At 32.7% G+C, this 25343-nt stretch overlaps 4 protein-coding genes across 4 annotated transcripts in view; all 4 read left to right on the top strand.

Moving 5' to 3' along the window:
* The window catches only part of LOC125875208 (uncharacterized protein At2g39795, mitochondrial), a 26380-nt gene extending 1037 nt beyond the window's left edge, over positions 1 to 25343 (top strand). Inside the window, exons 2-4 of the mRNA XM_049556308.1 lie at positions 22122 to 22351; positions 24374 to 24702; positions 25104 to 25343. Coding sequence (XP_049412265.1) covers positions 22130 to 22351; positions 24374 to 24702; positions 25104 to 25263 — 711 coding nt within the window. The 5' untranslated portion in view covers positions 22122 to 22129 and the 3' untranslated portion in view covers positions 25264 to 25343. The remainder of the gene's footprint in view (positions 1 to 22121; positions 22352 to 24373; positions 24703 to 25103) is intronic.
* On the top strand, positions 359 to 2509 carry LOC125875207 (transmembrane 9 superfamily member 11-like). Its single transcript, XM_049556306.1, has one exon. It carries the CDS (start codon positions 442 to 444, stop codon positions 2407 to 2409), a length of 1968 nt encoding a protein of 655 aa, XP_049412263.1. The 5' UTR covers positions 359 to 441; the 3' UTR covers positions 2410 to 2509.
* On the top strand, positions 4133 to 6701 carry LOC125875210 (uncharacterized). The gene is made up of 3 exons (XM_049556310.1): positions 4133 to 4193; positions 6077 to 6253; positions 6344 to 6701. Exons 2-3 carry the CDS (start codon positions 6080 to 6082, stop codon positions 6434 to 6436), a joined length of 267 nt encoding a protein of 88 aa, XP_049412267.1. The 5' UTR covers positions 4133 to 4193; positions 6077 to 6079; the 3' UTR covers positions 6437 to 6701.
* On the top strand, positions 15743 to 17531 carry LOC125875209 (ethylene-responsive transcription factor ERF003-like). The gene is made up of 2 exons (XM_049556309.1): positions 15743 to 15978; positions 16651 to 17531. The coding sequence occupies exons 1-2, from the start codon at positions 15896 to 15898 to the stop codon at positions 17156 to 17158; spliced, it is 591 nt and encodes a 196-aa protein (XP_049412266.1). The 5' UTR covers positions 15743 to 15895; the 3' UTR covers positions 17159 to 17531.

The raw sequence follows: 25343 nt of genomic DNA, 5'->3' as shown, positions 1-25343 counted from the left end.
TACCATGCACAAGTTTGGTAGTAAAATTCTCAATACTTAGCTAGTGGGAAATAACAAATATACACTATGAAATTAGTAAAGGCGAGTGCAGATTAACCCGATCGTCATAGTCAATATAAATAAAAAAACAATCCTTGAATATATAAGATTTAGCATATGATGAAAAGACATAACTCTAAATAGACCCAAATCCAACATACAACACAGACATATAAATAGTTAGTTACAAATTCCCACCTTTCTCTCATCATTCACTAACAAAATAGACCAAATCCACTTGTGCCATGCATGTATATTGAATCTAACACATTTTATGCTTTCATGCATTGTTTTCAATCAAAAAAGAAAAAAATTCTTCAAGATCTTCTGTTTTCTTTTTGGTTCAATTAAATCATTTTCATCTTTCAGATCTCTAAGAATTCATCCGAAACTTGGCGATCGATGGATAAATTAAAGAAGTGTCTATTGTTGTGTACCTTTTTTCTTGAATTTGCTAGTGGATTTTATCTACCTGGTAGTTTCCCACACAAATATTATGTAGGTGATCAATTATCTGTCAAAGTAAATTCCTTGACCTCAATTGATACAGAATTACCTTATGGATATTACAGTTTACCTTTTTGTAAACCTTTAGAAGGTGTCAAAGACAGTGCTGAAAACTTAGGTGAGCTTCTTATGGGAGATAGAATTGAGAACTCTCCTTATAGATTTAAAATGCACGTAAACGAAAGTGAGTTGTTTTTGTGTCAAACAAATGCATTATCAGTTGATGAATCCAAAGTTTTGAAAGAACGGATCGATGAGATGTATCAAGTTAATCTGAATCTTGATAATCTTCCTGCTATTCGGTATATGAACAAAGATGGATTCTTTCTTAGGTGGACGGGTTATCCGGTTGGTATTAAGGTTAAGGATGTGTATTATGTGTTCAACCATTTGAAATTTACTGTGTTGGTTCATAAGTATGAGAAGACTAATACTATGCCTGGTGTGATTGGGGCTGGAGATGGCGTTGAGTTAATTACAACGGATGATAAGTCTGTTATAGACACACCGGCTTACATGGTTGTTGGATTTGAAGTTGTCCCCTGTAGTTTTCAGCATAATATAGATTTGCTTAAGAATCTAAAACGATACGATAAGTATACTGCACCTATTAAATGTGAACCAGCTACTGTAGCCGGGGTGATCCAAGAGGGCAAGCCATTGGTTTATAGTTATGAGGTCAATTTTGTGGAGAGTGACATTAAATGGCCATCAAGATGGGATGCATATTTGAAGATGGAAGGTGCAAAAGTTCATTGGTTTTCGATTCTTAATTCCATGATGGTTATTACATTCTTAGCAGGGATAGTTCTCATTATTTTCTTGAGGACAATTCGAAGAGATCTAGCTCGTTATGAGGAGCTTGACAAAGAGGCTCAAGCTCAAATAAATGAGGAGTTATCAGGATGGAAACTAGTTGTTGGTGATGTCTTCAGGGTTCCGGAGAATGCAGAACTCCTCAGTATGATGGTTGCTGATGGATGTCGTATTTTAGGAATGGCAGTCGTGACAATATTATTCGCGGCTCTTGGATTTATGTCTCCAGCCTCTCGAGGCACACTTATTACTGGCATGCTTTTGTTCTACATGTTCTTAGGTATTATTGCTGGCTATGTTGCTGTTTGGCTAATGAAAACACTGAATGCTGGTAATACCAATGGATGGCTTTCGATTTCGTGGAGAGTTTCTTGTTTTGGCCCTGGAATTGCATTTCTTATACTAACTGTTCTGAATTTCCTCTTATGGGGAAGTCATAGCACTGGTGCAATTCCTTTCACTACTTACATTATTCTGTTGTTGTTGTGGTTTTGCATTTCCATGCCTCTTACACTCATAGGTGGATTCATCGGTACAAAGGCTCCACACCTTGAGTACCCTTGTCGTAGCAATCAAATTCCTCGTGAAATCCCATCAAACAGATTTCCTACTTGGGTGTTGGTAATTGGAGCAGGAACTCTGCCATTTGGAACTCTGTTTATTGAACTCTTTTTCATCATGTCTAGCATATGGCTCGGACGTGTTTACTATGTTTTCGGGTTTCTGTTGGTAGTATTGATACTGCTAGTGGTTGTTTGTGCTGAAGTGTCTTTGGTCCTGACTTATATGCATCTTTGTATGGAAGATTGGAGATGGTGGTGGAAATCATTCTTCGCATCTGGCTCAGTTGCACTTTACATTTTCTTCTACTCCGTCAACTATCTTGTTTTCGATCTCAAGAGCCTCAGTGGACCTGTTTCGGCTATGCTATACTTAGGTTACTCGCTTTTAATGGCGCTTGCTGTTATGCTAGCAACTGGTGCTATAGGGTTCTTGACGTCTTTTTTCTTTGTGCATCGTCTCTTTTCTTCCGTGAAGATAGATTGAAGAAGGTGACCTGTTTGAGTTCCATTTTCCATGCTATTGATGATAACATGAAGATCAGGTGGAGACTAATGTTAACCACTTGCAAATATTGCTAGCTTTTATGGTAGAGTACTTTTTTCTAAATATTTCAAATTTGTTGTCATGTTGTTTCATACATTTTAAAGGAAATAAGATCAGTTACTGAGAAATTCTGAGTGTGTGTATAGTGTAAGTTTAATTCTAGAACTAGGAATTTGCAGGCACAACATATGACTTCTCAGTTCTCAAAAACATATTTGAATGGTTTTCAAGATGCTTATTCATGTTTTGTTTAAAGACTTCTTATGAACACTTAAGACTCCACTAGAGTTTGTTGTTTCATTGCATAACCTTATACTATGTTGGTAAACTATTGGATCAATCATTATCTTTGATTTATCAAATTGATGTTATATTTTACCTTATATCTGACTTAAGTCGAGGGTACATCAGAAAAAATCTCTCTACTCATATCAGATAGGTGTAGGATTGCGTACACACCACCATTCTACTCTTAAGATTACATTGAGTCTATTGTTGTTGTTGTGTTTAGGAAAGATTCAACCTCGCGTGGTCAATAGCGACTTTCTCGGCGAATTCGTTTTCAATATGTTGTGACAGTACTATTAAAATTGCGACGTTATGGAGTAAAAATATAGAGATTTAGTTTTAGTATATAAGTTTCATAAGGATGGAAGGATGCCCTATGGTCGGTTGGTAATCGGTTAGAGTTATGCAGATATTAGTAATGTAGAAATTAATTAAGAGTAAATTTTAGGTTTAGCAAATATAAAAACCATATTGGTATGCTATAACTATAGTTTGTATAATTGCGCTTCATAACAAATTTTATGTTTGCTATGGCTATTAATCTGTATATTTTGGTGTACATATACATAAAAAATATGTATTTAGGTCGATTTGTATATTTCGGTATACAAATGGGTCCTTCATTTGTATATTTCGGTCTATTTGTATGTTTCGGTCTATTTGTATATTTCGGTATACAAACAGGTCATGCATTTGTATATTTCGGTATACAAATGAGATGACAAAAAAATATGACATGTTTGCTGTGAATTACAAATAAAAGAAACTATGACTATAACATTTAATTTGAATTAATAGTTTGTTATTTCATACAATTTTTCCAATTAATTATGAGTGAATCTATGTATTATTATTATTTTATGCATGTACTAGTTATACATGTATAAATTATTTCATCTTTGTCTATCTTGTATAAAATAATATATAGATTCATTCATAACTTATGCATATATTAATTAGTTTTGAACTTTGTCAATCAAATGTTGTACTAATTCTATACATGAATACGTTATTTTCTTTATATCTATCAAACGGTACAAGTCATACAAAAATTAATATATGAATAATTAGTTTCTTATACAGCTACCAACCGACCTACAATGGTAATTTTTTTGGCAAGATTTGACTTGAGCATTTGAGAGAACATATTTACAAGTGTCATATCTCCTACATCACGATGAAAATAATCTTTTATAATCTCTTACAAATTAAATAAAAAAATAATTCAAATCTTTTAATTTAAAATGACATAAAATTTTACTACGGCAAAACAAACTCTGGCACAAAAACTTGTTGTGAACCTCAGTGAAGTACGTGTATGTATTGTTAATTCAATAAACAACTCAAAATTAGGCGCTAAAGATGAACTAAATCTTTTACTATCTTTTGTTGTAGTAATTGATTTTCCGGTTGTCTCTCTGATTTCTTCAGCTCAGGTAACCAGAATCCTCTTTTTCTTACCCTAGTTCCCATTATTATTCCGTTTGTTGCTTCCGGTTAACCTAAGGGAATGTTGATACCAGCTTTATCTTTGTTAATCGCATTTTAGGTGCTTCGTTTTTGATGAAATGGAACGTATAGTTTGAAAATGCGGAATTGTATGTTGCTATTTATATGTTCGTGTTTTTATTTTTTGATTGATTCTTTTGTAGTTTATAATTTAGTGATTCTATGTTGATTATAACTCATTATCTGTTTACGATCGAGTGTTATGTGTTTAGAATTGAGTGATTATATATTGATAACTCTTATGTGTTTGTTTTGGATTACTTTTATGTTGATAACTCTAATGCATGTAATGTGTTTGAAGAAAGTTCTCTGTGATTTCCATCTGGTAGCTTATAGCCTTAACGAAAGAATTCCGCTTAGATCTCCTTTTCCTTTCTTTTAGAAAAAATTTTCTGAAATTTTGAACGGCTACCTAAATACATTGACAACTACTAATCCGAGGAAGGCCTTTCTCCGAAACAACTCTTCTCTAGACGTAGAATGTAATGGTTCATTTGATGATTTGAAAATAGTTTGCGACAACATGTTCAGCTTCCAGCAAGTTAATGCTGCTTTTTTAGTGTGCTGACAAATAGGAAAAGGTATTTGAAACAACGCTTCTCTTGACTTAGAAATAAATGGTGGTAGAATGTAATGGTCCATTTGCCAAGTAGCTTGCGACAACATGTGTATCTTCCAGCAAGTTAATGCTGCTTTTTTAGTGTGCTGACAAATAGGAAAAGGTATTTGAAACAACGCTTCTCTTGACTTAGAAATAAATGGTGGTAGAATGTAATGGTCCATTTGCCAAATAGCTTGTGCGACAACATATTCAGCTTCCAGCAAGTTAATGCTGCTTTTTTAGTGTGCTGACAAATAGGAAAAGGTATTTGAAGCAACTCTTCTGTTGACGTAGAAATAAATGGCGGTAGAATGTAATGGTCTATTTGCCAAATAGCTTGTGCGACAACATATTCAGCTTCCAGCAAGTTTATGCTTTCTAGCGTGCTGACTAATGAGAAACATGTATTTGTTGTGGATGCCCAAGTACTAACAAACAGAAGACATTTCAAATTATCTAGGTTGAATCTCTTTAGGCTGTTTGATTTGTAGATAGGCTTTGTTGCACCAAATGCGCTCAACTTCGACTTCCTTGTCCACCCCTCACCACCTACCCAAACTATATCTTTGGTGTTTAACTTTTTCAAATGGGTGTGCATTCAGTAAACCACAAAAGACGGACGGGGACGATTTCCCTATACTACTTCTTGTATCCTATCAATGCAATATCCGTTCCAGTGAGGTTTTAACATCCTTTCTGCTACTTCATCCGTATTGTCACCGTTAATAAGTTTACTGGGAACAACAATTGATTTTGATAGAATAAGTTAATCATTTACATATTACATTGACTGCACCATTATTTCAAATCGGAGTATTCGTGGAACTTATCTTCTTTTTTCTTCTGCCTTTAAAAATAATAATTCTAATGTACCTCATTCTAACCTAGCTAATATTTTTTAGACATACTCTGCTAAGTTTTTATCTAGACTTGCTCCTTCTCTTGGAAGAGGAACATAATTAATGTACTATAACACTTCGAGCATAGCCTAACCTAGCTGATATTTTAAGACATACCCTGCTAAGTTTTTATCTAGATTTGCTCCTTCTGTTGAAAGAGGGACATAGTTAATGCTCTAAAACACTTTGACGGTAGCCTTGTTTAGCAAGTGGACGGCTACTAGAACATTACTTCTGCCTTCTGGCACAGTTCTGCACCCAACTTAGCTGTTTATATCATGGTATTTCTCACTATTTATAACATAAGCAGAACATGTCGACTGAGAAGAGTCCGCTTGAGCAAACATCACCTGCTGTTGCATCATCATGCCGAAAAAAGAAGTCTGAAAGTGCCACATTTTTGGAGGATGTGAAGGATCATATTGATGAGTTTATACATGCCTCAATGGATGAACACACATCTTGCTTTAAGAAGACCATCAATAAGGTTAGTTCCAAATCAAAATAGCATTACGGATTATTCCTTTCTTAATAAGGCATTATGATTTATTCTTAACAGCTGTGGTTATGCCTTCAGATGTTTGGGATGTCTAAAATTGTTGCTGAAAGAAATGCTGAAGCAAAGGAGGTTGAGAGCTCACTTCCTCTCCAAACTGTTGTATCTGAGTAAAGATTCCATATGTAGAAAGAACTCGGGAGGGTGAGATTGTTGAGGGTCAAAATATGTATGCCGTCTAAAGCCCCTTCCCACATCTAGTTTTATCGTGCTATCCACATGTATCAATAAACAACAATTTGAGATGCTCTTGCCTAAGAAGTCTTGCTGCTTTTGCATCTGTTGGTTTTACCACACATTAGACATGTCTAGATAAAATAAATGGGCATTACAATAATTACTTGATGAATCTCCATAGTGATTGTTGGATCCTTTGTTTTTATGGTTTGAGCTCTTCCTTTTCTGTTAACACCCTTCTTGCTTTAGCTTTGGTCCATACTCTATGCTGCATTCTCTAGTTACACGCGTATTCAGAGATATCATCTGAGGGTTTGATCCAGGCTTGGATGGTAGGCTTGTGATGGTGCCCTTTGTGAAAATTTTGACTCATGAGTCATGACAATTGTTGCCTAATTTGGGATGCGCCTGTTCTTCTCCATCAGTTAGTTCAGTGAAGAAAATAACCTTTTCTAGAGTACTTAGTTTCTGTTAACTCCTAGTGTTAAATAATTTAAACCCATTTCTCACCAAAACATTGCTTTAAAAACAGTGATATTGATTTAAAATTTTCTAAATGTGGGGGAGAGAAAAATTTGACAAGAAAAAAGTGATTCTGAGGTCATTTTAAACGGAAAATACATTTCATTTTATCCAATGATGTAGGCTATTAAGGACAAAGAAAATACCTAATTCAACATAAGCATGACACATTTTCTTAATAGCTTATAGCTGCCATGACTTTCTTCTACCTTCATTTAAAAATTTATCTGTTCCTGTGAACCTTTGTAGATTTTGTTATCTCCTGTATTCAGATTAGCAAACCAGAAATAATAAAAGATGAAAAGAAAACACAAAGAACTATCCGAGTCCACAGAACCCACTATGTGTCCTTAAGAAATTTAATCCCCTCAAGTACCTGAGGTTGCAGATTAATTTCTCTCAAGATAAAACAGATTAACCATTAAAGAAGTACCGGAACCTCAAACTTCGATAATTCAACGAACTCAAAATGATAGCAACGAATCACACACAGAGACACGATCGATCAATATCGTTTTGTCAGAAATGTATGCAAAAGAAGGGAAGAATTCGATGCAAAAAAATGAGAGGAAGCCTCTCTATTTATGGCCAACAAAGGGTAAAGGTCACAACCCTTTGGAAAGAAGACAACCTTTCAGAAAGGTCACAACACTTTAGAAAAGGCACAACTTTTCAAACGGTCACAACCCTTTAGAAAGGACACAACCTTTCATAAAGGTCACAACCCTTCGGCCTAGTCACAACCCGTCATTTCCTGTTCGCACCTTTAAAACCCAACAATCCCCCACATGAATAGGGAATGACTATTGTTAAAACATATGCATGAAAAACTGTGTGATTCGTAAGTAAGGATTGATTGCATCTGGATAAGTGGGGTTCCCTTTGAACTTTCCATAGTGAATATATATCGGATATACTTGGTCAATCGGTAGATTTGATATCTTTGAACCGTTGAGCTTTGGTGTATACCTAGACAACATAAGTCACACAATCAACCCTTCAACTGTTTTTGGTTCTCATTGTTTTGTTCGTTTCATCCATGAATACGACTTGGTTTATAAGTGCGTAGAGAATTGGCCTTACTGGATTCTCCTTGAAGTGGCTTACACTTCACACTTACATAGGTGATTTCTAAATGTGTTATCCCGTAGATACACCATTTGATATACCCTGTATCAAACTTAGAAACCATTAAAAAGTACTAATGTCTTTATCCTTGTTACTAAACATTGTCTTATCATGAGAATGGACCATAAAAAAATATTTTGACAATGTTGAACCGTCATTAATGACTTTGTTTGTTATCCTTGAACCTTGATCTTGGGATCTCCAGTCTTCTAGATAGAGTTACCACCACAATGATTTGTCCTAAGCATTTATGTCACAAACAATTTGATTTAAGCAAGTAAGAACAAACAAAAATACTAAGTTTGAAAAGACCTTCTGTGAGGTAATCTTTTCCCACAAATATTTTATTCTTTACTTTTTATAACTTTCTCAAATACAGACATTGTTTTAGAGTCAACACCTTGTCATATGTCCTTTTCAGAAGGACCTTTCCATAACATTCAATTTGTTATAGAATGACCCATGATCAAAGTCTCATCGGTCCAATAAGGGCAATATGACCAAAATGTTTGTTTTACAACACAAACAGAACATATCACTTTTCACCAATGTTCATGTCTTTACAAAAATATATATATTTTAATAGACATATCTTTTCATGAAAAATCATAATATTTTAAGTGAAACTTTTTCATCAAAGAATACAATTCTTTTGAACGAATAATATAATTTTGTGATTTTATACTAGTCATATCATATACTAGTAAAGAGAGACTCAACGACCACAATATCAAATATACTCCAAGAATTTTGTGGGTCTAACATAATACAAGAATTTCATTAAATTTCATATCTTGTACTTTCAAATTTAAATTGGATAGTAAGTTTAATTTTATCTTTATCACAAGTAAAGAACCCCTCACAATTTAAATATGTTCTCAAAAATATTTTTCAAGTATTTGAAATTATTTTCCACATATTTTTTCCATGCTTTCATATTGTATACCATCAAAATACACATTGGCAACACGAAGCCTTCTTTTGGAGATTTAATCCATATAAACGCCCATTGCAGACACAAAATCACTAATTTTATGTCACTAGTGTTTTTTTTTCCTTTCTATCACAATTAGACAGACCACTTAGTATTTAGAATACTAACAATAAAGATTCAATCTTTATACAACTTGTTTCTAGTTTAACGATGAAGTTTTTATATTCTTCTAATCGGTAATCGAATGAACCTTGAATTCTAATGAAGTTTTTATATTCTTCTAATCGGTAATCGAATGAACCTTGAATTCTAATGAAGTTTTTATATTCTTCGAATTAGTTTCACATTCAGACAGAGTAGTAAACCAAAAATATTTTAATCTCCAGAAACCTCAAATACAACATTGTTTCTAGCTAACGATGAATATTTTATCTTTTTCAAATCATTTTGCCTTAATATTCCTGACGAAGATTTTGTACTCTTCAAGTCAGAATATTCATTCAAACAAAGTATTTAACAAATTGGTGAAGTTTCTATATTCTTCAAATCAATGCACAATCTGATTTGTTTGTGAAGTTCTTATATTCTTCAAACCAAAGAAGTAAAAAAATCAGAGGATTTTAGTCTCCAAAAGTCAAACACAATCAAATTTCACATGGAGTAGAAAACTAAAAAAGTTTTTTTCCCTCCTTTAAACAGAATACATATTAATAGTAATAAATATATATTCTGGGATCATCACATAATGACCATCTATCCTAAAATTTATGAAATAAATCTCATAACTTGTAAAGGATAGAGAAAAAAAATCAAGGGAAATAAAGATAAAACCTGATTTACCCCCATTGAATCATATTCTATTTGTCAGCAATGATTCCATGCAAATCACTTTTCCTGCTAATTTTTTCCTTCTTTCCCAGTTTCCGTCATATTCCAATTTTCCTCAGAAGACATTGAATTTCAACGAGAACTAAACTCATGTTCAAATATCGTTAGGAGACAACATCTGTTCATTTACTTCTTCTCATAGTTATATAAAACCAAGAATATAGAAAAAAAAAATTAAAATGCATATCTTAACCTTTATGCACAAAATAACTTTTCTTATTGAAAAGAAGACTGAAGGGGTGCAATGCTTCAATGCACTTGAGAAGAAAATAAAAATAATCTTACCGATTTGAGGAAAATTTACTACAGAAAATATACTCGAACATATTAAAGTAGTACTAATTCATCTCAAATCTCTTTTATCATATGATAAAATAATTCTCTTTTTCTTCTTTTTTTTTTCAATAAAAAGAGCACAGAAAATAAAAGTAATTTCCTTACCACAAAAAATACCATCAATAATAAATTTTTTAAGCTTGTTATCTCATGTATTCAGATTAACAAACCAGAAATAATAAAAGATGAAAAGAAAAACACAAAGAACTATCCGAGTCCACAGAACCCACTGTGTGTCCATAAGAAATTTAATCCCCTCAAGTACTCGAGGCTACAGATTAAATTCTCCCAAGATAAAACGGATTAACCATTAAAGAAGTAGCGGTACCTCAAATTTCGATAATTTCAACGAACTCAAAATGACAGCAACGAATCACACACAGGGATACGATCGATCGATTTTGTTTTGTAAGAAATGTATGCAAAAGAAGGGAAGAAGTTGATGCAGAAAAATGAGAGAAAGTCTCTCTATTTATAGCCAACAAAGGGTAAAGGTCACAACCTTTTGGAAAGAAGACAACCTTTTAGAAAGGTCACAACAATTTGAAAAAGGCATAACCTTTCAAACGGTCACAACCCTTTAGAAAGGACACAACCTTTCATAAAGATCACAACCCTTCAGCCTAGTTACAATCCTTCATTTCATGTTCGCACCTTTAAAACCCAATAGATTTTGCTTTAGATATGCCACTTGATTTCTTTTACTATATAACTTCAAGTATACTATTCTTTGAAAAAATTGAAAGTGACCGCTGTTACATTCTTGCATGTGGGTATTCCTTTTGTTGGATAGAAAGAACTACGTTCGATTGACAATTTAGAAATCTGCATAATTAATACATATATAAGTTAAAAGATATTATTGTATACAAGATAAAAACTAAAATAATTAATATGTACATAAAAAATGCATAGATTTACTCGTAACTAATCTCAACATCGTCGACCTTTGTAACCTGTGAAATAACAGTTCTCACCTGTGAGTCAGAGTCACTGTTTAATTCTCTTTTTGCACTTTTTAACTATACTGGTTAGTTATGGCTTTCACTAATATTACCACAACTTACCATGTCACATCACAGATGTTCTTTTTTTCTTACTCTCCTAATTTTTTAACCGCAGTTAAAGAACAAGAGTAATTAATTAAGAAATTTTCAGACACAAAACATTGCGAAATTAAAGGCTTTTTGGGGAATTTACTTTGAATAAGTACTAATCAATGAATGAGTGTGTTGATTTTTGCTATATTTTGGTTCATAAGTCCGAAGTTACACAGATAGGGGTGTGAAGCAACATGTTCAATATATATTTATACTACTCCCTCTGTCCCAATTTATGTGACTTACTTTCCTTTTTAGTCAGTCCCAAAAAAAATGACACATTTCTATAAAATGTCTATTCTAATCTTAATGAAATGATTTACAGCCACACAAATTTCTATCATTCATTTTGGACCACAAGTTTTAAAAGTCTTCCTTTCTTTCTTAAACTTCGTGCCGAGTCAAACTACCTCACATAAAATGGGACGGAGGGAGTAGTAGATTTAAAGGTTTTGAAAAATTTGAAATCATAGGTTCAAAACATATTTTTTTAATACTCCCTCCCTCCCAAAAAGATTAGTTGTTAGTTGGACCATTAAATAAAAGTAAATTTTCTTTTCAAAAATTTAAAGATTCTTTATCCGAAGTCATACTAAATAATTAGTTTGATCCTTATATTCTTAATCAAGACAAAAAAAATTTGGAACGGAGGAAGTGTATATGTACATTCATGTACACAAGTCACAACGCACTTTTAGCGTCCCAAATTTGGCCAAACAATTTATTGGTCAAACATGTTGTAAGCTAGGGTTTTTTTTGTTTTAAGATTTATAATTTCACCACTTGTAATCAAAACTTTTCGGGGAATCCTTCATTAGTGGTTGAAAATTACTGATTTTTTTTTCAATCTTTTCAACCTTGATTTCGGAGCAATTGATATTAATGCAAAAGTAAATATTTAAATTTGTATAATATTAAATAGGTAGGCACATGTGTTCTACATGACAATTCATGTGAGATACACTCGAACTGATTTGTATCATGTCAGGTAGAATATATGTGTTTACTTGTTCAATTTTACACAAATTTAAGTATCTATTTGTCCGCATTCAAAATTAAAGAACATTAATATTAGATGAGATCGAGTTAATTTATATATTAGGTCTATATTTTTCATTAACCATGTTATGTGTATACAATAGTGGGTCCTACTTTCACGCGTTTAATGATAAATAATATAGTGTAAGCGGGACCCAATTCTAAATTCACGAACTTTGTTTTGACTCAATTTAATTTCAAGGACTTTAGTCGACGGGCCTACATCATAATGGATTTCTTTTTTGTTCTTCATTTGGTTTGATGTATTAGAATTCGATTAATTTGAATTTACGTCGTGTAAGGTCTCATTCAGGAGAAACTCTTTTTAGGGATTTTTTCATGAGTTTGGAGCCAAAAGGGATGTAGTATCCGACATAAATTTGAAACTTCTTATTAAAGAAGGAATACCTTTATCTACTGCACCACAACCTTCGTGGTAGCATAACGGATTTGATGACTAGCTGGGGCAAACCAAAAGTCCAAATATACTATTATCCCTTTGAGATATATATTTTTTGTGCTACTAGCATTCACTTGGAATTGATTTCTAATCCTCACTCAACTCATAGTTATTACTTATTATCTCACAAAGTTATTATTTTTGGTGAAAAGATTTATTTATTTATTTTTAAAAAAAGTAATAATATGAGATAATAACTATGAGTTGAGTAATCAACCTGAAGTTTCAGTTAATGAATGAAGCAACATATCAATCATTTTATGGAGTTTGATACAAATTTTAAATTTCCAAAGTTTTGATAATTTTTGAAGTTATAAGATCAAAATTTAATCATTAATATACATTTTACAAGGATTGATCTTCATATATATATATATATATATGTTATAAGTGAAAAATGATGGGTAAAAATCAAACTTACATTCAAAACTATAGGGTCTACCTCTGACCCTTTTGTCTCAATAATAATAATGGATGTGAACCAAAGGAATGAGGTTAGGGACACAATAACACAAAGTATCATTTACATGTTTGATGTAGGATTCTTTTGTATTTAAATTATCCAAGAATTAAATTGATGTCATCCAAAGAACGCCACAGATAGAAATGCCTAAGGTTGAAATAAGCATAAAATGGAAGTTAGCACATGTGGGAGAAACAATAAAGCATGTTGTGTCCCAAGGACCAAAACAATTTAAAAGAATCATTTAAATAATTAACAACTACACATGTATATACCAACAATTTATAAATAGTGGGGTATAACATGTAGTGTACTAATATATATATATCGGATTCATCTGACCTCAATACTTTTAATACAAAGTGTGAATTTACATATATGATAATTGCAACATAAAATAAACATGAACCTATAACTCTAAATGAGCTCATCGCTAATATCTTAGAGTTGAACTCGTAAAATTTAAATCTTGAATCCGCTTTTGTCATAGAGCATGTAATTGCAAATTATGAGACATTGCACATTAATTTGTGTCTTTATCCTGGTACCCTAGCATATGACACTTTTTTCTTCTTTCAATTCAAGAATCCAAGGATGGGAGCAATGTGCTTTTGGATTTAAATAAATCATATCCAAACAAAAACCTTCATTACTTGGAACATGCATTGAGGTAACCTCCACATTCAAATTCACCATATTATTTTATAAAATAATTTTTTAAATTGAACCCATTTAATTTATATAAAACATATTTAGAAATTTTAAATGGGAATTTTAAAAAATATATATTTTAAAAAAAATTACGTCACGTAACTTAATATACAATTGCATAAAGCGTATTTTTTCCATTAAATCTACGAGCGCCAATACCGCTTTAGTCCTTATTACGATAGGTGTAAATTGCTCTAGATGACGAGAAATTTAGAGAAACTAGATATATATGTACAACTTCACATTTTGAAAAACTAATTAGATATCAATGGAGTGAGCTGACAGTATAAAATATTTTTAAGTGCGCAATGTATATAGCTTAAACTTTTTTATATTTAGAAATGATTTAACTTAAAAAATTTTATTTTGCCCTCACATAAAATGGAAGAAGGGAGTTTATGCAATTTGTACAATATTATAGATGAAAAGAGTTAAACACCAAATGTTTTTTTTTACAACTTTATTTTCAGTCAAACTCTTATTATTTTGATATAATTGTGAATCATGGCCTCACACATTGATCTCACATCGTCCTATCTGAACTAATCATTAAGTTCAAGCATTAATTAATATCATGGTTAATTATATCATACTTGTGTGATAGCCGTTAATAGATCATAAATCAGATAAATGGTTTGGACTAAATGTCTAATATATAGTTAACCCCACTTGTTTTCTGAACTAATCTGATCATAAATAAGATAAATAGTTTGTACTAAAATATAGTAAAGTAGTAAACACAGAGAAATTCACTGTTGTTATATTTTGGGTGTGGATCAGGTAAATTCGTTCTTATGCAATTGCTCACAAATCACATAGCTCAATACGATGAGTTCAATTGAGAATTCAGAAGGCATTGTCGGGGGAATCAATCTCTGACCTCTCTTATATGATACTCACTTATTAAACCAACTCAATAACCTTTATGGATTATTTTAATCTACCTTACTTTATCCATGATTTAACAAAAAACGAATCATTTGCTCAAAATGCTGTGTACTGACTTACGTTTAAGGGCTAATAATTCCACATAGATAATTGATCTCAAATAATAGTAAACAAGATTTGGTTAAATGATTCAAATCTAATTAATAATTATGATGGTCTAAGATCATTATTCTGTGTGTCTTGTCCATACCTTGGACTCAATAATAATGTCCAATATAAGTTACAAAATAATAATCATGATGTCCCTTAATTATTTTCCCTCTAATATATTTTAATTTAATTTTACAATCATAGGTTAATTAAGATTGAGATATTATGGAACAAAAAGTATTATAATAATCATGGGGACTGCATCTGGTCACCCTTTTTGAAAACCCAAATTGATGCTATCACACATTTTAATTCATTAATCAATCATGTCAATCCCCATGAGCCTTATCGTAATTAATAAAGTTAATGTCATATGAGACCAATTATGTCAATGCAGAATAAAACTGTGTACATTAGACCTTATGATCCGATACCAAAAACTTAGTGAGTGCTCTTTTTAATCAATTATGTCAATTACAATTAGCCAACTTGTAACTACTAATGATTAAAAAATAACCTTTGTAGGGTCCTTTTGCTTAATTTGGTTGACAGACCAAAAAAGCCTGGATGGGGAAAATGGCAATTTCACTGTGAATGTTCTTTCAAAAAATCCCAACTACATAAACCCCTCATATCTTCACACTTAACTAAATCTCCTTCCTCAACCAATTTCTTTTTCTATCTCATTCAGGCATTTCATCAAACACTTTTTGCAAACACAAAAAAAAAAAAAAAAGAAAGAAGTTTCAATTAACAACATTGTAACATTGTCAATATTATGGCTAGAGCACAACAAAGATATAGAGGAGTTCGACAGAGACATTGGGGTTCTTGGGTCTCCGAAATTCGCCATCCATTACTGTAAGTCATATTCTCTATTGAGATATCGTATCGTATGTCACACTGATCACACTCATTGTTTTCGACTTGAACTTTATAAATATAATGAAATATATGTGTCAAGTTCACCTCAATTGTTGTAAAAATATGTGGAAACAGTGACACGTTAGAGGCGAATCTAGAGTAAAACATATGGGGTCATGAAACCAGTAGTTGTTGCCTAGACTTACATACATATTAAGAAATTACTTGACATTAAACTATAAGTTATTTTTGTATATTAATTTAAGGTCAATGCAGGAATCATACACTTCAAATTCTAAATATCTGTCTCTGCTATTAGTGTAACTTAACCTTGATGTGACATGTTGTCTACCTTTATCTTTTAAATGACTAGTTCCATGAACAGTTAGTTACATGTAGTTATCTTTTAGCTGTTCTGATCAGGTGATTTTCTGTGAATTGAAATAAATCATATTTGTGACAACCCAACTTAAGATAAGAAATTCTATATCGACAAAACATAAGAAAAATGTTGGATATATTAGTAAGCAGACCTTACAAACTAGTGACGCGGACAATATTACCAGCGGACTGGACCTTTACAATATCCTTATCCTCCCAGCTAGCTCTGTCTCAAAGTTATTGAATTTTAGATAACATAAGTACTAAAAGTCTCTGTTTTGATTTCAGGAAGACAAGACTTTGGTTAGGCACATTTGAGACAGCAGAAGATGCAGCAAGAGCATATGATGAAGCAGCAAGGCTTATGTGTGGTCCAAGAGCTAGAACCAATTTCCCATACAACCCAAACATGCCACAAACATCTTCCTCTAAGCTTCTCTCAACTACATTAACTGCCAAGTTACACAAATGCTACATGGCTTCACTTCAAATGACCAAAACCTCACCACAAGAACAAAAAAGAGCAAAAAATGCAACCAATGTTCAAGAAAGTGTTATTAATTCCTATAAAATGAAACAACAAATGTTGGTACCAATGCCATCAGTACAATTGACTCATCATCATGAGGAAGCTAAAACAGTTAACTTGGGAGTAATTAGGAAAGTTGAAGATCAAGTACTTGAGGGCATACCACAATTTGTCAAGCCACTTGAAGATGATCACATTGAACAAATGATTGAAGAATTGTTGGATTATGGATCCATTGAGCTTTGCTCTAATGTTCCTTCTCACTAAATTCACGTATCTCGACTATTTTACTTAATACTTGTTACATTTGATCAGTACAGGTACCGGATAACACTTTACTGATGTTCTCTCTCAGTATTGTCTCCTCCCGGACCCCCTACATTGCTCTGCACTGGAAAGCTACTCATTTTGCTAATTTAACCCCATTTGTATAGCCGTTCCCGACTTGTTTGGGACTGAGGCATAATTATTGTTGTACTAAGTCTTTTAAGTAGTCTCCCTCCCCCTGTCTAAAATCTAAGTATCATTAGTAGGTCTAGGCATTTCCTCTTTTTGGTTCCTAGAGTTTTTGCTTTAAGAGAACCTTCTACTAGTTGTAAAATTCCAGTATAATATAATCTTTTTCCCTCACATTCTATAATCTTTTCACTTTATCAGTGGCTACATACTTGTAGCGATCAACAGACATATTATTTATTATTTATAATTGGAAAAGGTAATTATATGCTTTAAGAAAATCTATTAATGCCTCTGCAGCCTGCTTTTGCTTCGAGCTCTTGCCACCATTTTTTGATAAGTTCAATGACGTATAACATTTTTATGTAATTCCAAATCAAAAGGTAAATATTACTTGTACAAATTCAAATTATTATTTTTTGGTTTTCCATTCCGTATCCGATATTCAAATTGGAACTCGACTAAATTCAGATTCATGCAGAAAAGTTTTATAGTAAGGATAAAACGCTTCTTAACCCCCTTCATGCCCAAGGCCAAACTGGAGCATGGACCGAGAATTCAAACGGAGATGAGTTTGACTCTGATACCATATAAAGATATGACACCTAAGCCTAACTCAACCTCAAAAGTTAGCTCATGAAGAAATGATTGTTCAAGTTCATATAAGGAAATTATCAGTCCATTTTCCAATCAATATGAGACTTTTATCCACTCTAACACCCACTACCCAAGATGAAAAGAAAAGAAAAGAAAAGAAAAAAGTTTTTTTCTTAAATTTTGAACCGTCAATCACGGACGAGTAACATAAGGCATGCACATGGAAGAAAGACTTTTTTTTCTCTCTAATAATTTAACGAATAAACCATCAAAGAAAGAAACGCGTTTTTCAGTTCACTAAATTTTATTTTATTTTAATTTTGTTAAGCGCCATGTACAACTTGCAAGCAATAAATGTTGAATATTTGGTTTAATTTGTGTAACAGTGTTGGTAGGATTTATTTGCTTTGATCATTTCATTTTGATGAAAACATAACAATTGGTTGCTTCATTGTGTCATAATTTGGTCAAATACTAAAGAGTTTAATTCGTTGGATTAATTTTTTTTGTTGGATTATGCAATTATGAATCGAGGATTTATTAGAAACAATTTCTTTATCTGAGATAGATTGATGTAAAATTTGTATACTCTAATTTGTGGGATTATTATTGTGGTTGACTTCTTGTTACAATCAAGCATGTAATCAATGTGACCTAAATTGACAAGTTAAAGTGACAATGTCACAATTCAAATTCATGTCAAGTACGGTAATTTGTCCATTTTTGAATTGATACACCTATTAAGTAATTAATGATTTACATAATAAGTTTTTCATTTTATTCTGGGAAAATGCATAAGTACCCGAAAATGCATAAGTACCCCCTAGCCTATGCCCAAAATCCTTGAGACACACCTAACATCTACTAAGGTCCTATTACCCCCCGAACTTATTTTATATATAATTTTCTACCCCTTTTCGGCCTACGTGGCACTATCCTTGAAAAAATTGTCAACACGCGCTGAGCCCACAAGACTTTCTTAATCAAATATCTTTTTTCTTACTAGAGAATAGAAAATATTTTTGACCCGTAAATCAACCTCGATAACCGATCTAGGACATGACCCCAACACGCAAACTAGGACACAATCCCGATGACACATCTGAAATTCGACCCTGAGATCTAACCTCGACTTTCGAACCGACATTCGAAGTGAGACTAGATATCCGACCCAGGACCTAACCCCGACACCCGAACTTGAACATGATCCATCAATCCGGGTTTTGACTTAGACACTTGAATCGAGACCCGACTTCCGAATCAAGATCCAACCTCGACAACCGACAATTGAATAAACTTTTAAATCATTATTTTTAGAGGGGTGCTGGTAGAGGATGGGTAGAGTAAAAAATTAAAAAAATATTTTTTTAAAAAATAAACTTTTTAATAATTATTTTTTTGGAGGAGGGTGGTGTTAGGTGGTTGAGGTAGGTGTGAACTAAAGTAAACAAAAATTTAATTATTTTTTAAAAAAATAAACTTTTAATTTTTTTTGCGGGAAGCGGGGTAGGGATAGTCGGGGGTTGAGCAGGGTAAAGAAAAAAAAAATTAAATTTGAACTATTTTTCAAAAATAAATTTTTAAGTTATATGTTATTGGTTATTCTGATTACTGAAATCCATTTTGTTATAATTATATAATTTCTATTTATAAATTAAGGAACAAATGGATCAAAGATTAAAATCACAATGAGAGATAAGATGGGTAATGAAGGCTAAAATCTAAATGAGAGATAAAATGAGACAAGTAAAAGAGAAGTAAAGATATTGGAAGAAAGTAAAAAAAATAGGAATAAGGCACAAGTAGGGCAGTTCATGGTTATGGTTAAAAAACCAAATCGAACTGCAATCCGAATCAAACCGATTAAAAAAACTGACATTTGGTTTGATTTGGTTAGGTTTGGTTTTAAATTTTGAAAAAATGATACTATTTGGTTTGGTTTTGATTTTACTAAAAAATAACTGTAAAAATAATCAAACCGAACCGATAAATTATATAGATAAATTTTATAATTATTTATATATTATTCATAAATAAAATATAAATATTTTGTTAAATTTTAAGTAACTTAAGTCTTTAACTTTACCAATTTCTCAAACCTAACACTTAAATTTTAGCCAATCTATTACAATCATAAGTCCAAGTCCATCAAAATTCATTACTCTAGTCTTTACCTACCATACATTTTATAAGATAGTTACACCTTCTCTTAATTGAATCACTTTCGTGTAATGATAATTTTAGTATTGTTTAATTGCTTAATTGAATCAATAATAGCTTTTCAGTGGATTATTCATGTATTAGGTGTTTGTGTCTAACAAGATATGTATGTCCTCAATAATTTATTATATTCAAACTGAAAAAACCAGAAAAACCGAACCAAACCGACAGTTATTTTTTTTCATTTGGTTTGGTTTTAGATATTTAAAAAAACGATTAGGTTGGTTTGGTTTTTGTTTTAACCAATAACCGATTCAAACCAAACCATGAACACCCCTAGGCACAAGTACCCCCTAGACTATGACCGAAATTTCAGAGACACACCTTAATTAAACTAAGGTCCTATTACCCTCACTAAACTTTTTTTTTTGTAATTTTGTACACCTTTTGTCTTACGTGACACACTCTGTGACTTCACGTGAGAGATATTTGGATGCCACATAAGCCAAAAAAGGTGCAAAAAATTACAAAAATATGGGTTTAGGGGGGTAATAGGACGTTAGTTTAGATAAGGTTGATAAAGTGTAGAATCTATCCTTTCTTAAGCAAAAATCAAAGAATTTGAAACATTTTTTATTTCAGAATGTATACGAATTAGTGAATTAATATCTCATAAAGTTACTCAACTTTGAGGAATTATTTTGTAAGTCATCATCTTTGTTTTGTATCAACAAAATAACTCAACTTTGAGTTTTCTTTTTAGGGAAAATGCATANCCCCCCCCCCCCCCCCCAAACTTATGCTCGAAATCTCAGAGATGCACTTATACTATACTAAGTTCCTATTACCCCTCCTCCCGAACTTATTTTATAAATAATTTTCTACCCATTTTCGGTCTATGTGGCACTATCTTCTGGGCCTAGTACGTGTTGACAATTTTTTCAAGCTATCTGGTTGATAGTGTCACGTAGGCCGAAAAGGGGTAGAAAAATTATTTATAAAATAACTTTGGGGGATAATAGGACCTTATTATAGTATAAGTGTGTCTCTGAGATTTTGGGCATAGGTTGGAGGGGGGGGGAGGGGGTACTTATGCGTTTTTCCTTCTTTTTATAAAAACCCCTCAATAAAATTTATGATTAAAAATAATAATTTAACATGATAAAAGTTTCTCCGAGTTTTCCTCTTCTCTCTTATAGAGCTGTCAATATGGGCTGACTCAACCCTTCGGACTAACCCATACATACTTTGAAATTTGTCAAGTCGGGCTGACACATTTTCTTATGGGGCAAAAAACGGTCAGTCCAATCCACAAGTACGTGGGCTACGGGAAATGCCGAATCAACCTACTTTTTTTAAAAGTATATTTTTATAATTTTTTAAATCAAATTGTAATTTAAAAATATTATCATAAATATCGACAAGACAATATTACATGATGTTAGTGTTATTACTTGTTAATCAAACCCACATATAAAGTTATTTTTGTAATATTATTAAGTTTGATTTCAAGTGAAAATATAAATAGCTAAATAGAAATATTAACCTAATTGTTTTTCAATAATCATAATAAAATAGAAAAAATATGACAATATCCATTGGTTACAACCTATGTAGTGATTCCCTAGAAATTTTAAAGAATTTTTTCTGAAGTACATAATATAAACATAATTTGTATTTAAATTTTGATATTTAAAACTTTGAATAAATTTTGAGTTTGGACTCTTGTTATTTTTAATACTCTATTTTATTTATATTTTTAATTAATAAAAATAAATAAAATTTTGTCATGCGGGGCGGGGTGAGACAGATAAAAAATTTTGCGGGTTAAACTCAACCCGCCCCGCCCTTTGCCATCCCTAAGTATACAACTTGATAAACTAGGAGGAGAAAAGTGTAATTCCATCAAGCTAGATGGGAGGCTTGTGTAAATACCTAGAAAATATGAAATTCATCCTCCTAATTCCATCTAAATAGCCTAAACCCCTCAAAAACCCCTTCAAATTTTCAGTTAGAGTCCTGTTCATGGCGGCATTTCTTCGAGCATCTCGTAGATCACTTTTCTCGTCTTGTGGCATTCTATATTCTCACGGCCAACAATCCTCTCTCCATTCCAGCAAGCACATCTTCCAATTTTCCAGAAGTCACGCATCGCAGGCAATCCAAAAATCTCCGTTCGAATCAAACATACTCAGAATACTTCGCAATGAAATAGAGTATCAGTTGGATTACGCCCCTCCCCACCCGGTAAATCTTCAACGAATTACGCAATTTATCTATTTTGGGAAGACAATGAATTTCCCCCTTTCTGCTTTATTTTCGAGTCACGGAGTTTTGACTGCTCCGCCTTTACTGATTTTATTGTGTTTTTTTTTTTTTTGGAAATCGAGGCTAAGTATCTTAATTTTGGGGTTTTTTTAGTTATGATGCAATTTTTTTTGGAGAACATTTACATTATGTCAGGTTTTTAAGTTTGGTTGGAGATTGTTGAAATAAGTGTGAAATGTAAAGGATTTTTAACTTCTCCTAAGGCAAATTATTGAGTCGTAGTTATTGTTATTGTTATGAATGGTATTGGTCCGAATGGAGCGAAATGGATATAAGCGATTCCATAAAGCTGACTCCGACTAGTTTGGGTGAATGTAGGCTTGTTAACAGAGGCGTATCCAGGATTTCGGAATGATTGATGCATTATTGTGAAAAGGTGGATCTAATTGGTTACAGTTCTTATTGAAAATAATTAATATTTTAAAATTATAGGTCCAAAAGTGAAATGCTTAATAAATTAAAACACCACAAGTGCTATCAATAACCACTTAGAGATGTGTTATCTAATTTTAGAAAGAAAAATAAAATAGGATAGATATAAAATTTAAATTTCTAACTTCACTTAGGTGCACCCAATCATTGTCGCATTAAATGATACTTCGAGTGTAAGTTCACACATCTATATTTAACAAAAAATTAAAAATGTAATACTATTATACATAATTTTGGGACGGAAGCATGGGTTCATGTGAACCCAGTGACCCTCTCCTGCATATGCCTCTGGGCTTGCAAATGCTACTACTACAAAAGAACATTCACTTTTTGGCTTTTTCCTAGCAATGGCTCCAACTCGAGATTTTGATTCATAGAACTGTCCATTGGGTCATATATCACCATTGGATACTCATTATCAAGTACCAAAAAATGTCGGATATTGTGGTACACTTGATAGGGTCAACCAAGCTGGTTTATTATGGCTGAAGGCCAATTTGAAACTCTTTTTGGTTCGACTTGAGCTTTACTTCATGGTGTTGTCATGAAGAAGTTGAATTAGTCCGTGCTACCTGGTAAGCTAGTTTGGTTTGCTTGAACCCCTAATGTGATGAGGTGGTTAAAGATGAGCTAATGATGTGCAGATCTTTAGGGACTGATGAAGAATATATCTCAGTTTTATGTAGGCAAAGGAAATTCTGAAAACACATATTATATTTTTTCTTTTTGTGGATATCATGGGAGAGAAACCCTCGAGAGTGGTTCAAAAGGTTTTGACTTCTGAATCTCTTTTCTTATTCGAAATCCTGTGCCTGAAGCCATAATCTTAAGTTTATGCCATTGGACAATTTGGAGGCCAATAGAATGTAAGTGAAGCTGTATGATCAATTCAGGGACTAGTCACCTGTATAAACTTTCTTTCGAATTAAGCCAATTGGTTTTCAAATGAACTTATCATTTGGTCACTAGAGGTAGCTTTATCTTTGGACTGGTGTGCATTTGGTTCTGTAGGCTTGTCTATTTATGTGTTTGAATGTCTTCAGGCATGTGCATATCTTTTATGTGTCTATGCTGTTTCATACATCCATGTGCGTGTATATATATCATTACAATGCAGATACAGTTCACTATCCTTAATAGGAGAAACAAATTCTTATAAATGACGAGTGTTTTTTATGGTGTGGCTGTCGACACGTTTAGTTGAATTGTTTACTATGAAAGGTGAACAGTTCTCTGTATCAATTGACTGCAGATTCAATTTTTTCCATCCTTTGGTTTATTCTATCCAAAGAGAAAGGATATATTCCTTGTCAACATATTTCTTTTGTTATTCTGCAGTGCTTATTTATGCTATAAAAATCTCTATTAGCTTACCTAGGTGCCTTTCTGCATTTTGGGCAAGGAAACTGTAAGATAGCTCTGTTATTTCTTTTAAGCCCTTTTTAATGTTCAATTCAATGGTGATATTTGCATCCCTGTTGTTTCTCACACTGTGTTGGCTTTCTCCAGCCTGTTACAAAGTTTAATACATTTATGGTGGAAGATCGGCCAGGTGAGCAGTGGGTTACCTTGAGGAGAAAATTTGGCGAGGATGAACATATCAAAATCGAGGCAACAATGATTGATGGAGCAATTACTGTTCCAAAAGCAAATGATGAGAATTTAGCGGAGGATGTGCGGCTTCACATAAGTGTGCTAGTTGACATATGGAAGGGTGAAGGTAGTGAGTTCTTGGAGTTCGTCTGTTCATCCTGGCCAAATTCCTTGGAAATTCAGAAAGTTTACTTACTCAGAAGCGACAGTTCTCGAGCTCAACCTTATATGGGCCCCAATGTTAAGTATGAGACATCTTCTAACTTTATTATATTGTGTATGCATTACACTTGCACTGATCTATTTCACCCCTTTAAAGAGTAAAAATCCCCAAAATAAGAGAAAAGAAAAGGAGCTGAATTTCTTTCCTTTTTCTCATTGAAGTTCTTTTTTTATTAAGTTTCTGCGGGCAAGGCCTTAAACATGATCCCTTTCATGTTTGAGGATGGTGATCAACTATCGTAAATCAGATCATCCTGATAGCACGCTATACTCTTCTTTAGAGAATAAAATAAAAGGAGTTGCAAGTTTTCTCTGGATATTGTCTACCTATTCATTCTGACATACTGTGTATGTTCATTATTTCATTGCAGTTTCTTATGCTTGCTCCTGACTTTTTGATACTTCTTAGTGTTTTTTCTATCAGGGATTTGAACAGTGGCTTCCAAGATGGCCTAAACGAATTCCTAAAGGCAAGAGGGGTAGATGATGAACTTTCTGCATTCCTTCATGAATTTATGATGAATAAGGATAGAATTGAAGCAATTGGATGGTTGAAAAAAATCCAGTCTTTTATTGAAAATTAGAGGCACGTCTCTGCTCTCTCAATTTCTCTGTAAAATTGATCTATTATAACTTATGCTTAGCTTTGCTATGATTTTTTGCA

This window comes from Solanum stenotomum, chromosome 8, assembly GCF_019186545.1.
Source record: "Solanum stenotomum isolate F172 chromosome 8, ASM1918654v1, whole genome shotgun sequence".
In the NCBI taxonomy this organism is placed as follows: Eukaryota; Viridiplantae; Streptophyta; class Magnoliopsida; order Solanales; family Solanaceae; genus Solanum; species Solanum stenotomum.
The sequence above is the reverse complement of the archived record's forward strand: the minus strand, read 5'-3'. Positions and strand labels throughout refer to the sequence as shown.

Bases quoted from the DNA above. Each gene is read 5' to 3' on its own strand.
- LOC125875207 (XM_049556306.1), top strand. From the start codon at position 442: ATGGATAAATTAAAGAAGTGTCTATTGTTGTGTACCTTTTTTCTTGAA.
- LOC125875210 (XM_049556310.1), top strand. From the start codon at position 6,080: ATGTCGACTGAGAAGAGTCCGCTTGAGCAAACATCACCTGCTGTTGCA. The intron at 6,254-6,343 runs GTTAGTTCCAAA...TTATGCCTTCAG, and splicing joins TTAAGAAGACCATCAATAAG to ATGTTTGGGATGTCTAAAAT.
- LOC125875209 (XM_049556309.1), top strand. From the start codon at position 15,896: ATGGCTAGAGCACAACAAAGATATAGAGGAGTTCGACAGAGACATTGG. The intron at 15,979-16,650 runs GTAAGTCATATT...TTTTGATTTCAG, and splicing joins GAAATTCGCCATCCATTACT to GAAGACAAGACTTTGGTTAG.